Source organism: Pseudophryne corroboree, chromosome 2, assembly GCF_028390025.1.
Source record: "Pseudophryne corroboree isolate aPseCor3 chromosome 2, aPseCor3.hap2, whole genome shotgun sequence".
In the NCBI taxonomy this organism is placed as follows: domain Eukaryota; kingdom Metazoa; phylum Chordata; class Amphibia; order Anura; family Myobatrachidae; genus Pseudophryne; species Pseudophryne corroboree.
In genome coordinates, this window is record NC_086445.1 from 280597317 (window position 1) to 280614578 (window position 17262).

General features: G+C 45.4%; 1 protein-coding gene and 1 long non-coding RNA gene across 4 annotated transcripts in view; one reads left to right on the forward strand and one right to left on the reverse strand.

Moving 5' to 3' along the window:
• Positions 1–200: 200 nt before the first annotated feature.
• EPSTI1 (epithelial stromal interaction 1) overlaps positions 201–17262 on the forward strand; it is a 252994-nt gene continuing 235932 nt past the window's right edge. For all 3 annotated transcript variants that reach the window (XM_063952858.1, XM_063952859.1, XM_063952860.1), the window contains exon 1: positions 201–455. In XM_063952858.1, the coding sequence (XP_063808928.1) occupies positions 262–455 (194 nt within the window). In that variant the 5' untranslated portion in view covers positions 201–261. The remainder of the gene's footprint in view (positions 456–17262) is intronic.
• The window catches only part of LOC135016368 (uncharacterized), a 52206-nt gene continuing 47884 nt past the window's right edge, over positions 12941–17262 (reverse strand). Inside the window, exon 2 of the long non-coding RNA XR_010214505.1 lies at positions 12941–14891. This is a non-coding gene — a long non-coding RNA (uncharacterized LOC135016368). The remainder of the gene's footprint in view (positions 14892–17262) is intronic.

Below are 17262 nucleotides of genomic sequence, written 5' to 3' on the forward strand. Positions count from 1 at the left end.
CACTATTGGTCGACATTGACATGGTCGACATGGACACATGGTCGACACATGAAAATGGTCGACACATAACCTGCACCTTTAGTTTTATTTGTTATAATGCTCATATTGTTTCTTTCCTATCCACAAAACAGAAGTACAGTAGGCTTGTACAATGTAAGAGGGCAGTTCATGGGAGAGGCCTCAGGAATGTGACAGACTTGATGTGATAAGAGAACTGTACTAGTACTACAGAGAGTGAAGTGGCAGAAGTCAGGTAGCAGAATGTATGGACAATATCCAGGAGCTGGGAGAGGATCAAATAGGCAAACTTTCCAAAATAGTGACCAGAGTGGAAACAAAGTTTCTGATGGAGGAGACTATAGTAACACAGGAATGGGAGAGGAGCAGCCCGCATACTCTAATCAGCGTCAAGTAAATCCACAGTCAGCTCCACAGACATTTCAGGAGCCCCAGTAGTAAGTATTACATTCCCTCATGCTTGCTTTGTGTCTGCAGATGGCATATACTGTACATCCATTATACGTATGTATATGTACAGACTTATTACATCCATTATATGTATATGTACAGACTTATTACATCCATTATATGTATGTGTGCAGACTTATTACATCCATTATATGTATTTGTACAGACTTATTACATCCATTATATGTATGTGTGCAGACTTCTATTATATGTATTTGTACAGACTTATTACATCCATTATATGTATTTGTACAGACTTATTACATCCATTATGTGTATGTATATGTACAGATGTATAACAGCCATTTTATGTATGTGTACAGACTAATTACATCCATTATACTATATATATATATATATATATGTATGTATGTATGTATATGTACAGACTTATTACAGTTACATCATGTTTTTGCTTGGAAGTGATTGTGTATATATAATGCATACATAGTTATAGCATATCAAACTCCTGCATGTTTTTCTTATTACAATTACAATATGGATGCAGTGCTGGCTTGTACAGTCTGTTCCTCCCTGTCACATTGCATTACTGTCATTATCACACCAGACTTCTGTGCTTAGTTTCTGTTCACAGAGTCACTGGTGGTTTCAGTTTCGTTTCCTGCAGATTACAAGCTGCGCACTGGGGAGAAGTTTCAGCCTCAGGGAGTTGGCATCCTACACTGAAACTTTCAAGGCATTTATCTCATAAACTGTAAAAGGCCATACACACTAGACGATTATTATGTCCGATACAGATTGTGAACGATATATTGTTCGTACCCTCGCTTGTTGATTGCAGGTTGGCGGTCAGAGGTTCTGCATGCTCAATGTGAGCAATGTCACTTGTGACATCGCTCATCACGGCATGTGTGTACGGAGCCGCGACGAGTGATGTTCACGATGTGAACATTGCATCTGCTCCTCGGCAGCGGCTCCCTCCCCGGCAGCGGCTCCATTCTAGCTGAGCCGCTGACGAGAGCCGTACGCACAGCATCTCCCACTGCCCAACCAATCTCCACTGTGCCACCAACTTAATAAAAAATTCATTATAATGGGATTACAAATATATATACTTTAGAGATGAGCGGGTTCAGGCCCCTGGACTTCACTACCCGTGCCCAGATCCGAGTCAGGCTCAGGTTTTCCCGCCTGACTCTGAAACCAGAATGAGGCAAAACGTCATCATCCTGCTGTCGGATTCTCTTGTGGTTTGGATTCCATATAAGGAGCCACGCGTCCCCGCCATTTTCACTCCGGAATTGGAGAGTGTAGAGAGAGGACGTGTCTCCGTCCTCAGTGGTAGTGTCTTGTGCTGCATCTGTCCGGTCACAGTGGTTGTATCCTCTGCTGCCATATGTCCAGTGCTCAGAGCCGGCCATAGGCATAGGCAAACTAGGCAATTGCCTAGGGCATTTGATGTGCCTAGGGGCATCAGCAGCTTCTGCTGATTAAAATGATATGCGGCATGCCTATATTCTGTGTGTAGCATTTCATATGCAGATACAGCCACAGTCTCACACAGTATATAGGCATGCCGCATATAATTTTAATCAGCAGAAGCTGCTTGTGCATCCTAGCCACATAGCAATGCAAATAAGATGCATTTTCATAAAAAAAAATGTGCCCATCGTTAGCATTGAGGCAAGATTTAGGAGGACACATCTGTATCCAAGCAGAGGCAGAGGGCACAGTGTTAGTGGCAGTGTGAGTGCTATGTGCATGTGAGTGGGTTGGTTGTGCAGTAGTGTTCGGAATATGTGTAAGGAGTATTATGTGTGTCATGTAAAAATGCATTAATAATGTGCAACATATGTGTAAGGGGCACTATGTGTGTCATTATGTGTATAAGGGCATTAATAATGTGCAGCATATGTGTAACAGGGTACTACTGTATGTGTGTCATTATGTGTATAGGGGCACTAAAAATGTGCAGCAAATGTGTAGGGGGCACTATGTGTGTCATTATGTGTATAAGGGCATTAATAATGTGCAGCATATGTGTAAGGGACATTATGTGTAAAAGGGCATTAATAAAGGTTGTCATAATGTGTAAGATGCATTATGTTTATAAGGACATTAATAATGTATCTCATATGTGTAAGGGGCATTACTGTGTGGCATTATGTGTATAAGGTGCTCTACTATGTGGCATTGCGTATAGAAAGGGCACTACTGTGTCGTCTAATGTGAATAAAGAGCAAGAGGGTGTGGTGTAATGTGAATAAGGAGCAATTCAGTGTGATGTAATGTGAATAAGGGGCTCTACTGTGAGCAGTAACGTTTATAAGGTAAAGTGATACTACTGTGGGATGTAATATGAATTATGGACACTATCGCATGATCAAATGTGAATAAAGTTGCAGTACTGTGTGGCGTAATTGGAATTGGGGGTACTATTGTGTGGCCATGCCCCTTGCCAGCAAAAACACACCCCTTTTTGGGCTGTGCGCCAAACGTGCAAACTGTTCCTATTTAAAATATAGGGGGTACAAACACCAAAATAAGGACTGCTATGGATGAGGGGTGGTGGTTCTGGGAAAGAGGTACAAGGTCAGAGGTGGAACCAGCGGTGGTGCTAAGGGGCACCAGCCAAAATCTTGCCTAGGGCATCATATTGGTTAGGGCCGGCTCTGCCAGTGCTGCTGTATAAGTCCAGTCCAGTGGTGCTGTATTGTGCTGCATCAGTCCAGTGGTGGTGTCTTGTGCTGCATCAGTCCAGTCACATTGGCGGTGTCCTCTGCTGCCATATGTCCATTGCTGCTGTATAAGTCCATTGCAGTGGTGCTGTGTTGTCCTGCATCAGTTCAGTGGTGGTGTCCCTGTGCTGCTGTATATGTCCAGTGGTACTGCCGTATATGTCCATTGATACTGCCGTATATGTCCAGCGGTACTGACGTATAAATCCAGTGATCCTGCCGTATAATTCCAGTGATCCTGCCATATAATTCCAGTGGTACTGGCGTATATGTCCAGTGGTACTGGCGTATATGTCCAGTGATACTGCTGTATATGTCCAGTGGTACTGCCATATAATTCCATTGATACTGCCGTATATATACTGTATATACCCTGTTGCAAAGCTGATTACTGAAGCCATAACAACTATGCTGGTGCTAGACGTGCATCCGGTATAGACCATTAGTGCAGTGGGACTGTGCCAGGTGTTTGTGCCGCACACTTGTGTCACGTAGCTTAGTCATACAGCTACCTTATTCCACCTCTTTTACTTCTTGGCATGATGTGCTGTTTGGATACTATTTTTTTTATTGCCATCCTGTCTGACACTGCAATGCCACTCCTAGATGGGCCAATTGTTTGTGTCGCTTAGCTTAGTCATACAGCCACCTCGGTGCAACCTTTTGGCCTAAAAACAATATTGTGAGGTGTGACTGTCTGGGCCGGGTGTTTTTGTGAATCCGTTAACCCTGGACCAATCAAAGGTGTAGTTGCTGGTGTATGATGAAAGCAGGGAGGACGAAGAAAGTTCAGTTTCATATATTTATTAAAGGCAACAATTCCAGTAAGGAGTTAAATGACAATTATTAGTCACCATATATATATATACTGACATATTGCAAATGAATGGTATAATGATAAGCAGGAACAGTCTTAAAGATGCATTGAAGAAATGTTCATACAACAGAGTTTAAACAGGCTTGTGAAGAATTGTCCAAATGAAGCAGTGACTGGTGCCAAACTGTAAGGAGTGCTAACTTAATATTGCAGACATAAATTAATAACTGTAGAGACTTGTACTGAAGCTTAAAGGTTAAACTGGAAGGCTGTGAAGAATTGTTCTTGATTGCAGCAACAATGAAAATACAATACTGAATAGAATACTTGCAAATTGTGAAGATAACACTTGAAGCACTGTGAAACTGCAGCAGAAGAATGAGTGAATGGTGAAGAATGAGTTAAACTGAGAGCTGATTAAACGAGCACCTGAGTTTAGTAGAATTTTCCAAAGGCTGTATGATTGAAGCAGGCAGACAGGGTAACCTCTCTCAAGACTCCGGAATTCCACTTGTTGCCACTGGGAGAGCGATTGACTGACAGCACAGCAGGGAGTTGGTGGATCTTTTGCATTGAAGGCTGCAGGCAGACCTCTGGGAGCGGAGGCGATATCTGGACCACTAGAATCACACAGAAAACCACGGAGAGAGCACAGAGCTAGGGTACAGAGTAACTACAACAAAGCACTGGCTCAGAGTAACATAATCCCAGCCTACTTAAAGGCAGCACAAGCACGGGATTGGCTAACACCCACAGGTGTTTCACAAGTGCTCTCAGTTGCTCATTTGGTCTCCAACACGGCTGCCTCCTATACTGCAGACACACAGCGGTGCCTTTGGCCATTTGGTCCCGCACTCCCGGATCCAAGAACCTGCGTCACCTCTGCCGCTGACCACGCTGCGTCCCCACACGTCCGCATAGCACCGCGAGCAACCGCGCCGGAAACGGACGGACCCCAGAGGTGAGTGATCGGTTCGTGACAGTGAGGTGTTCAGAATAGACTGGAAATGAGTGGAAATGAATGTTATTGAGGTTAATAATACAGTAGGATCAAAGTTACCCCAAGACGTTTTTATGTTTTTTTTCAAAAATCATCCAGATCCAAAACCAAAACATGAAAGGGTGGTTTTGGCAAAACCTATCCAAAACAAAAACACGAGTGGGGAACTAGAACCAAAACCAAAACACAAACCACGAAAAGTGCCGGCCGCATATCTCTAATATATATATATATATATATATAAGCATACAATTCAGCCGGCACTCCACGCTTCTCACCAGCTGGTCCCGGTGTCCAGTGCAATATTCCTCAGCATATCCACACAATAGGCACGGCACTCCAGGGACTCGTTCCAATGAAGCTTTTATTTAGGTGCTGTTATGATAACAGCACCTAGATAAAAGCTTCATTGGAACGAGTCCCTGGAGTGCCGTGCCTATTGTGTGGATATATATATATATATATATATATATATATATATACACAAATTATGCTCCGGCACTCGGCTCTGCCCCTGCTATGGGGCTGACTTGCTCAGGTGCCCTCCTCCAGGGGTAGAAACCCTTTGCATAGAACCAAGAAGAAATGATGAGGCGGCACTCAGAGTCTTGTAAAACGGCAAAACGTGTAATGGTGCAGATCATCGTTTCGGGGTTTCCCCCTTTGTCAGGAATCCTGACGAAGGAGGAAACCCCGAAACGTTGATCTGCACCATTACACGTTTTGCTGTTTTACAAGACTCTGAGTGCCGCCTCATCATTTCTTCTTGGTTATTTATATATATATACTCTCCAAGGCTTAATACATCTGCCCCATAGGTATCTCTCTCCACTTTATCAATCTCCACACACCCTGCATATCATAAAATGGGGGCGTAAAGTGTGACCACATCCCTTTTTCATGTATGCGCTGAAGGCTTGTGGGCAATAACCTGATCCCTGCATCCCAAATGTTGCTCTTTAGGGCATCTCAGTCTTAGGTGCCCTGGGGCCCCCAAAGCTCTGCTTGGAGATAGATACAGTGGAGAGGGGTGTGGATTATGAGATCTACACTAAAATGGTCTACAGTCAATAGGTCTACCACTAATGGTAGACATGCATTAAGTTGACAGGGTCAACAGAGTCAAAAGGTCGACATAGAACAGGTAGATAGTAGGACTGGTCATCAGGGTCAAAAGGTCGACATGGAAATGGTCGACACAAAAAAAGGTAGACAGAATTTTTTTTTATTTTTTTTTTGGGGGGGGGGGCTGTTTTGTCACTTTTCTGCCACATACATGCCCCATTAGTGTACTGCGCCCCCTTGCCTGGCTCACTTCACAGGTTACTATTCCCAATCATAGTCCACGTGATGGTAAAGTATGGCAAAGTTGAAAAAAAATTAAAAAATCTGAAAAAAAAAACCCAAAACCATGTGTCTACCATATGTGTGTCGACCATTGTCATGTCGACTTTTTGACCCTGTCGAGCTTTTAACCTTATCAACCTGTTGAACTGTATCTTTTACATGTCGCCCTTTTGACCCTGTTGACCTAATTAGTGGTAGACCTATTGACTGTAGACCTTTTTAGTGTAGATCTATAGTCGGAAACCGTGTGTACAGTACATCCCTTGCGCAGCTGCTGTGCTGGACCCGGTCTTGTGGGAATATCGGGGGGAGAGCCTTGACTCCCTAACTTTCCTCCTCGTGGGACACTGCAGCCCACACATATACATATACATACAATCACACACATTCATACGTACTATCACACACTGATACACATATATACTGTCACACACATAGTCACACACACACACACACACACACACACACACACACATGTATGTATATATATATATATATAGTGCAGTATAGTAGCACTCTCCAGACAAATAACAATTTTGCAGAAAAAGGTGTTTTTATTGAGAAAAATCAGTCATTCCAGATACAAATCATATTTCTCACCAACGTTTCGGTCCTTCTCCGGGACCTTTCTCAAGGTATCGCCAACAGTCCAACTATGTCAAAAGGGTCACATACATACAAAAAAGTGGAACTGGCCATACACACACATATATATATATATATATACACAGACACATACATAGTCACACACATACATAAATATACATTTACATATTTACATACAGTCACACACAGCCCCATAACAGAGAGTTGCCCCTTGTATGGCGCGTACGCATCATAACTATTAGCTCCAGGACATGGCCACAAATAGGCCCCCGACTAGAATTGGCCCCCGACTTTGAGGAGAAACAGGCTGTCCCCATATTTACCCTCCCTTTCCCAAGCCACCCCCCACCACCACCCCTGCTGTAGCTGCACGCCACCGCAGGACGGCTGAACAGTGCTAGGGTCGGTGGCGGATCCAGCAAATCGCACTCCCTAGCACAGTCCATTCACCTGTGTCTGCAGTCAGCGGCAGACACAGAGCCACTACATCTGCCCCCCAGACCGGCTGCCCCCACACGTACATGGCTGACTGGCTGTGGGAGGGAGACAGGCAGGCAGCAGGAAAGATGCTCCCTGGCCGATCCGTGCTGCCTGTAACGCACCTGGAGGAAGCAGCCAGCTAGCTCCACCCCCTTAAGCCTGTATGCATTATGGGGTTTATTCAGAGATTAACGCAGATGGCTGCATACGCAGCCAGGTCTGCGCTCATCTCCGCACATGTGGAGGCATCGGCTCTAAGGTTGACCCCTGGCTTTGCGATCCGATGGTCAGCGGCCATCTTTTTTTTTTGAGTGGCTGCAGCCGCCCTGAAAACGTTCCCAACACGTGGAGATGCACCTTCCGACGGCCGCCGCTGTCAATCACATTGCGGCTGCATCCTTCCTGGATGCGGCCGCAATGTGTAAGTTCCCGCACGCACACTGAGGTCAGTGCACGTGCGCAGACCAGATGGACGCGGTCACTGCAGCTGAGACAGCTTTTTTGAATATGAGGGAGGAGTGCCCAAAGGGGGGAGGTGTTGTGAGATGTGATTAATTGGCGAATGGCGTGGGGGGGGGGGGGCGGGGTTGTGCTGTGAGAGGAGCTCAATAAAGGGGTTGGGGTGGTGCTGTCAAAGGTGATCTTTTGGGGGGGGGGGTGCTGTCAGAGGTGACCATTAAAAGGGTTGGGGGGGGGGGGGTTGTCAGAGGTGATCATTTGAGGGGGGGGGGGGGGGTTGCTGTGAGAGGTGATCATTAAAGGCCTGGGAGGATAGTGGTGCTGTGAGAGGTGATCATTAAAGAGACTGGGGTGTTGTGACCAGACTTGCCCCACAGATTCTCCCCTGTCATCCACCACATCTACCCCACAGTCTCTACCCTGGTACCCACCACATCTGCCCATTTCTCTTACGTCCTAGAGGATGCTGGCATCCACATTAGTACCATGGGGTATAGACGGGTCCACTAGGAGCCATGGGCACTTTAAGAGTTTAATAGTGTGAGCTGGCTCCTCCTTCTATGCCCATCCTACCAGACCCAGTTTAGAAAATGTGCCCGGTGGAACCGGTCACAGCTAGGGGAGTTCCTAGGAGTTCTTTTAGGTTTTTTTTTAGTTTTTTTTTTTAAAAGAGTTAGGTACAGGGAGGCTGCTGGCAACATCCTCCCTGCTTCGTGGGACTTAGAGGGGGAGTAGGATCCAACCCTCTGAGGTTAATGGCCCCTATCTCCGCTGACAGGACACTGAGCTGCTGAGGGTGTAGATCGCAAGCCCCCGAGGCGACCGCTCGCTCCCTCAGCACTGCCGCCACCCCCTAACAGAGCCAGAAGATGTTGGTGGTGAGTAGGATGCCGACAAGCGGGGAGCCGGTGAGAATGGCGGAATCAGGGTGGGAGTGCAGCGCTAATGCTGTGCTCCGGAGGGCTCAGAGGTACAGTGTGCGGCGCTGTGAGGGGCGCCCTGGGCCAGCGCAAACATCCTTACACTGGTCACTATTGCTATCAGGGACATCTGTACTACTGCTAGCGCCATTACCTCAGTCCAGTATAATCTGTATAAGTGCGGGAACACGTGCCATCTTAGGGGGCGGAGCTTCTCCTCAGAGCGGATCCAGCACTCACCAGCGCCATTTTCTCCCTGCAGATCACACTACAGAGACGCTGACCCTCCACATAACTCCTGCCATCCTGTGTGGTACCAGGGGGTTATAGAAGGGGGGGAGAGTGTTTATTCACATTACTGTGTAGTCTGTTTAGGTTACTCAGTCAGCGCCAGGCATTTATTATAACTGTCTGCTGGGGCGCTGTGTGGGTTGGCTCCCTAACTCTGTGTTTCTCTGAAGGTACTTGGGGTAAACTGTGTCTGACATTTTCGTGTGTGTGTGTGTGTGTGTGTGTGTGTGTGTGTATGCTATATATCTCACATTACCATGTCTAAGGACTCTGTATCTTGTGCTGCAGAGTATGTAACTATCTTCTCCAGAAGAGTCTATTCCATGTACTCAGGAATGCAGTATACTGTCTCAGCCCTCTGAATCTGAACCCCAGTGGGTGGCTTCTATTAAGGATATGATATCCCAAATTTCATCTAGGATAGCTCATTATGAGACTGAAACACAGGTTTTAAAAAGCTCTGTAGAGGTTTTGTCGTATTCTACTCCCACTACCTCAACAAACTCTCATAGTATATGCCCATAAAAGCGTGCTCTTGCCCAGGTAATGCAAGTCGACACGGATACCGACTCTGTGATGGGTGACGATGATGGAGATATACTGCGGGGAGAGGCATCTCTTGCTAAAGGGGTGCAGCTAATAATTGAGGCCATTCGGGACGTTTTATACATTACTGACAAGGTACCTGAACAGGTCGAGGAGGCTTACTTTACAGACAATAAGAAAGTCTCCCTTCCCTTCCCTGCGTCTAGGGAATTAAATGCATTATTTGAAAAATCCTGGGAAAACCTGGAGAAAAAATTCCAGATCCCAAAGAGAGTTCTAGTTGCTTTTCCTTTCCTTGAAGAGGATAGGAAAAAATGGGAAAACCCTCCTATAGTAGACGCTTCTGTTTCTAGATTGTCTAAAAAGGTGGTTTAACCTGTCCCTGAGTCTACCGCTTTGAAAAAAACGGCAGACCGCAAGATTGAGACTATGCTCAAATCCATATACACTGCTTCAGGCATGGCACTTAGGCCCACTATTGCTTGTGCATGGATTTCTAAAGCCATAGTAAAGTGGTCAGGCACGTTACTAGAGGATTTAGATACTATAGATAGAAGTGACATTGAAATGTTTTTATGTCACATACAGGATTCTGCGGGTTTCATGGTGGAGGCATGAAGGATCTTGGTAATCTAAATGCACGGACGTCTTCCATGGCTGTGTCGGCACGCCGGGGACTCTGGCTGTGCCAATGGTCTGCGGATGCGGAATCCAAGAAGAGTGTGGAGAACCTACCCTTCACAGGTCAGGCTCTATTTGGGGAAGCTTTGGATGCGTGGATCTCCACGGTAACCGCGGGTAAGTCAACCTTTCTTCCCTCAGCCGCTCCGACACTGAAAATATCTTTCTCTGCGTCTACAATGCAGTCCTTTCGGACCACAAAGGTTGAGAAGTCCAAGTCCCCTTCCACCTTCTTCAGAGGTGGTCAGGGAAAATCCAGAAAATCTGCACTTGCAGGTTCCCAGGAACAGAAGCCGGGTTCTGTTTCCTCAAAATCCTCAGCATGATGGTGGACCTCCCAGCCTGGAGGTCGGGCAGGTGGGAGCACGTCTAAGAAATTTCAGTCAGGTCTGGGCGTCCTCAGGCCTGGACCCCTGGGTACAAGATATTGTATCTCAGGGGTACAAATTGGAGTTTCAAGAGCTCCCACCTCACAGATTTTTCAAATCAGGCTTACCAGCTTTGCTGACAGAAAGGGCTATCTTACAGGAAGCCATTCAAAAATTGGAAAGGGCAAATGTCATTGTTCCAGTTTTGCCTCATCTGGAAAACAAGGGTTACTACTCAAACGTTTTTGTGGTGCTGGAGCCGGACGCTTCGGTCAGACCAATATTGAACCTCAAATCGTTAAATCCATATTTGAGGGACGTCAAGATCAAGATGGAATCTCTGAGAGCGAGGAGGAGTGGGAATTCCTGGTATCCTTAGATATCAAGGATGCATACCTTCACATTCCTATTTGGCCGCCACACGAAGCTTATCTCAGGTTTGCACTGTTGGACTGTCACTATCAGTTCCAGGTGCTGCCATTCGGCCTATCCACGGCACCGAGGGTGTTCACCAAAGTAATGGCAGAGATGATGCTTCTACTCCGCAAGCAGGGAGTGAACATCATTCCATATCTGGACGATCTGCTGATAAAGGCATCATCCATGGAGAAGTTGTTGTAGTCCATTGTTCTCACAACTTGACTGCTCCGGAATCATGGTTGGATCCTGAATCTTCCAAAGTCACATTTGGAGCCAACAAGGAGATTGTCTTTCCTAGGGATGATCCTTGACACGGAAGGGCAGAGGGTATTTCTACCACTGGAGAAAGCGTTGGTGATACAAACAATGGTCCAGGATGTCTTGAAGCCTACCCGGGAATCGGTTCATCAGTGCATTCGTCTTCTGGGGTAAAATAAAAAACAAGGCAAATCCGGCCAACATGCCGGAAAACTCAGCAACTTGGTTCAGCACTGCCTTGTTACTTGGTTAAGTACATCATTGTTACTTGGTTAAGTACTGTTGGTCAGCTGTTGCTGAATTGTTTCAAGCAGGTTAGCTTGGTTTGCCTTGTTATGTGTGAGCTGGTGTGAATCTCACCACTATCTGTGTATTCCCTTCTCTCGAAGTACAGTATGTCTGTCTCCTCGGGCACAGTTTCTAGACTGGGTCTGGTAGGAGGGGCATAGAGGGAGGAGCCAGCCCACACTATTAAACTCCTAGTGGACCCATCTATACCCCATGGTACTAATGTGGACCCCAGCATTCTCTACGGACTACGAGAAATGGATTTACCGGTAGGTAATTAAAATCCTAATTTGACAATCTCAGCCTGTTACCTACCGCATCTTCCCCTTAGACTATCCTGTCACTCGCCAAATCTGCCCCACAGACTCTACCGTCATCCACCACATCGGCCCCTTATACTTTCTCAACCTATTTTACACCACATCTTCCCCTTACACTATTCTGTCACCCGCCATATCTGCCCCACAGATTCTACCCTAATACCCACTACATATGCCCCACGGTATCCGTTTGATAGACTGTGTCTAGTTAGACAGTCAATAGATAGACACCATATGTTAGACAGACGTTAGGTCAACAAAAGTCGACAGGGTCAAAAGGTCGACATGAAAAAAGGTAGACAGTACAAAAGGTAGACAGGGTCAAAAGGTTGACATGAAAATGGTCAACATAAAAATGGTAGACACAGGTTTTTTTAACTTTACATGTTTCTGGATGTTTTCATATATTCTCTATCCATGTCGGCATAGAGTTGGTTATAAATCTGGTGGCGAACAAAGGCCTTTCTACTATTGGGGGTCCCAGATGACAAAACTATCCACACAAACCCCAAAAATGAAAAGGAAAAAAATATATGGTGTCTACCTTTTTTTATGTTGACCATTTTCATGTCGACCTTTTGACCCTGTCGATCTTTTGTCCCTATCAGCCTTTTGAACTGTCTACTTTTTCATGTCTAGCTTTTGACCCTGTCGACCTTTTGACCTTGTCGACCTTTTCTGTCTAACATGTGGGGCCAAATGTAATAGAGTGAGAGTTTCAGAAAGTGAGAGATTTGGTAAGGTTTTGCAGTTTTTTTAAAGTGGTAATCATTTACACAGCTAGATCAACCTGGTTTTGCAGTGTAAATGACTTTCTCTTTCTGAAACTCTCACTCTATTACATTTGGCCTGTGGTGTCTATCTATTGACTGTCTAACTAGGCACTGTTGATCTATTATACCACTGCCCCTAAGTTGGTACATAGCGATCTCTGCCATGACATGCTCATTGAACTTGATTATAATAACAGTCTTTACATTTTAAATACTGTACTTTATTAAATATGAACATACAGTATAAAGCATACAGAATAACAAGACATGGTAAGAACCGCATCAAGTACACAACATGCAGTAAGCTGGGTAATTGACTTTTTCTAACAAAATGAGTATACTGTATGACTTTAGCTAGATCACTGATAAGCAACAGTCAGCCCTCGGGCAGCCTGAGGTCTTGCAAGCTTTTCCCTCTTGCCTCTAGCACCTTTCTGCTTTATTGTCAGATTTGTTTATTATTGTTTGTACTGTCACTGTACTTGTTTAACATTCCTGCTGGTATGTTATTAAAGGTAGGCATTTCTTTCAGAAATGTATTGCTTCAATTTATTACTGAGATTAATGGTAATGTACAGATCTTTTGAAGGATAGAGGGTACTGAAGGACAGTCTGAAAGGGTGTATTGGTGAGCTAGAAAAACTGGGTCTGTGGCTATAAAATACATTTTATTAAAAAGCTTATTTTTGTTATTAACATTTGAGAATACATCCTGTGGGTGGTATTCAGTATACTGGTTGTTGGGATCCTAGCGCATAGTATAGCGGCGCTGGAATCCCGACAACCGGCATACCAACAACTATTCTCCCTCTTGGAGGTCCACGACCCCCCTGGAGGGAGACTAGATAGTCGTGCACCACCGTGCCCGCAGCGAACCCGCAAAGGGCTCATTTGCGCTTGTCCCTCTGTCGGCAAGCCGGCAGTCGGGATCCTGGCACTGATATACTGGTTGTCGGGGACCCGGACGCCGGCAACTCATACCACACCCATCCTGTGGTGAGCGCATCGAGCCACCAAGCCCACAAGGGAACTCTTAGTGCTCACCCTGCTGCCGGCATTCTGGCGGACAGGATGCCACTGTCGGGATATTGACAGACTGCATCCAATCCGCCAGTAAATCATACTGAATTTGAATAAAGGCATATCCTGGCAGATATGAGCCTGACCAATATGGGCAAATTATTTTGTAGTATTTCAATAAATTACCATTTGTCCCTTATTTACTTTCTTTAAACAATTTCAGTCTTAGGGAAGCTGAAGCAAACTGTCGAGAGAGATGAGTGGTGAAGTTGCCCAGAGCAACCAGATTCTACTGTAGCTTTTACTAATCTAGCACAGACTATAAAATGACAAAAGCCTTACTTTATCTCTCTCAAATGTATCCCTTATAGCAGTGGTTCTCAAACTGTGTACCGTGGCATCCTGGGTTGGTGGTCCAAGACCAATTAAAATTATTTATGGTCAATGTAAAACCAATGCTGGTGGCTGTCAATCATAAAATATGTTGACAGAAGCAAATCTTGTCCCCTACCACACAATTAAACTTAAGGATGACATATAAACACAATTTACTTACTTTAATTTTTCTTTCTAAATTTCTCAATAAGAAACTTTTTTTCCTAGGGGTGCCGTGAAGAAAATTCTGATACTCTAAGGTGCTGTTATTCGAAAAAGTTTGAGAATCACTGCCTTATAGTGAGATTTTATGCTCATTAGAAATATAGAATTATTTATCTCTAGCACCAGAGATCAATAAATCTAACTTCTATTATACATCGCAACCATTTATTATTATTATTGTTGTTATTGATATTATTATTATTATTAACAACAGTTTCTTACGTAGCACACAGAGGCGTAGGTAGGGTCTTCGGCGCCCAGGGCAAGATTGTGAACGGCGCCCCCCCACCTATGAAACTTTGTGTGAGTGCCGATGGCTTGAGCAAAAAGATGGGCGTGGTCACATTCAGAGAGGGGCATGGTCACTGAAAATGAGGAGTGTCAACATGACTCCCCACCTGTTTCTAGTCAGCCTGGAAACATCCCTTTCCATTCCATATGCATCTTAAGAAATGTATCTTCCCTGGGATGACGGCGTCTAAATTCGGTTTTCACAATTCATGTAGGATATCACATTGTCTGGAAGATTCCTGTTTGTGTAAGAATATTAACAAGGTCATCATCATACAACAGCGGTTCAACCAGACTCAAATCCTGCCCCCTGCATCTCTCAGCCATACCATTTCCCCCTTGCTTCACTCAGCCACACCATCTCCCCCATCCGTTGCCTCTCAGCCAAACCATCTCACCCCTGTGTCTCTCAGCCACACCATAATTTCCTCCCTGCGCACACCATCTCCCTCTTGCGTTGCCTCCCAGCCATACCATCTCACCCCTGTGTCCCTCAGCCACACTATCATTTCCTCCCAGCGTAGACTCTTAGCACACTATCACCTTACCCCACCGTTGTCTCTCAGCACACCATCATCTCCAGCCTGCTTCTCTCAGCACACCATCTCCTGCCTGCGACTGCCTGCACACCATCATCTCCCCCCTGCATCATCTCACTGACAGGGTGAGGGTGACAGCAGTGGATCACAAGAAGAGGGTGGCGCCATGGGAGAGTGAAGCAGTGGGAGATAGACAGACGAAATAATATAGACAATATAGTGAAATAAGCATTAGATCCTGTGTCAGCGTGTGTATGTCATTTTGTATGTACAGGTGTCAGCGTCTGTATGTCAGTGTGTGTCGGTGTGTTTGTACAGGTGTCAGTGTGTGTATGTCAGTGTATGTCGGTGTGTATGTACAGGTGTCAGTGTGTGTATGTCAGTGTATGTCGGTGTGTATGTACAGGTGTCAGTGTGTGTATGTCGGTGTGTATGTATAGGTGTCAGTGTGTGTATGTCAGTGTATGTCGGTGTGTGTGTGTACAGGTGTCAGTGTGTGTATATCAGTGTATGTCGGTGTGTATGTACAGGTGTCAGTGTGTGTTTGTCAGTGTATGTATAGGTGTCAGTGTGTGTATGTCGGTGTGTATGTACAGGTGTCAGCGTGTGTATGTCAGTGTGTATGTACAGGTGTCAGCGTGTGTATATCAGTGTATGTCAGTGTGCATGTATAGGTGCCAGCGTGTGTATGTCAGTGTATGTCGGTGTGTATATACAGGTGTCAGCGTATGTATATTGGTGTGTATGTATAGGTGTCTGTGTGTGTATGTCAGTGTATGTCGGTGTGTATGTATAGGTGTCAGCGTGTGTATGTCAGTATATGGCGATGTGTATGTGCATATGTCTTTTAGAAAGAGACTGTACAATTTAGCCAAATACATCCACCATTTCACTACACATAAAGCAAACTACTAGCTATAGAAACATGGTTTACATGTCGATATTGTAAAAGAACCAAAACCCAATGCACACAGAATACAATAGTTCACTGCTGTAACCCTTTATTTGTTATTTAGACACAACACCGCCAACCCAAAAAGCACCACAGTTAAACGTTCCCCAGAGTTTGCACTGTTGTGTCAAACTCTCCTACTGCTGCTTAGCACCCAAGTCATTTTATTTTGGATAAAATAATACATTTATTGGAATTTATTCAGCTAGTAGTGAACCCTACTTTACTTGGTAGTCATAGGCGGATCCAGGAAAGGGGGGGGGGGGGGCACTTGGGCCCGTGCCCCCCCTTCCCCTCTGTCGTTTCTGACTTCTTCTTTTTTTCAAAAGGAGAACAGCAGCATCACTACTGCTATTTCTGTCAGCCAGATTTGATAAAAGAGTTGGCAGGCACTAGGACCCGCCGCGTCTCTAACAGCAAGTCCGTTTGGTAACCAGTGGGGAGTTCACACCGCAACCTACCACCTCCACTGCCAGCCGGCCAGAGTCCAGCCCAGGTGCCGGGTTCAAATGCCAGCATCGAGTAAGACTGTCACTTATGACGGCACAGAATGCTTCATTAGCCCTCACTGTACCGCACAATGGGGGTCATTCCGAGTTGTTCGCTCGCAAGCTGCTTTTAGCAGCTTTGCACACGCTAAGCCGCCGTTTACTGGGAGTGAATCTTAGCATAGTAAAATTGCGAACGAAAGATTCGCAATATTGCGAAAAGACTTCTCTGTGCAGTTTCTGAGTAGCTCGAGACTTACTCTGCCAGTGCGATCAGTTCAGTGCTTGTAGTTCCTGGTTTGACGTCACAAACACACCCAGCGTTCGCCCAGACACTCCTCCGTTTCTCCAGCCACTCCCGCGTTTTTCCCAGAAACGGCAGCGTTTTTTCACACACTCCCATAAAACGGCCTGTTTCCGCCCAGAAACACCCACTTCCTGTCAATCACATTACGATCACCAGAACGAAGAAAAAACCTTGTAATGCCATGAGTAAAATACCTAACTGCATAGCAAATTTACTTGGCGCAGTCGCACTGCGGACATTGCGCATGCGCATTAGCGACTAATCGCTCCGTTGCGAGAAAAAAATAACGAGCGAACAACTCGGAATGACCCCCAATAATCCCAG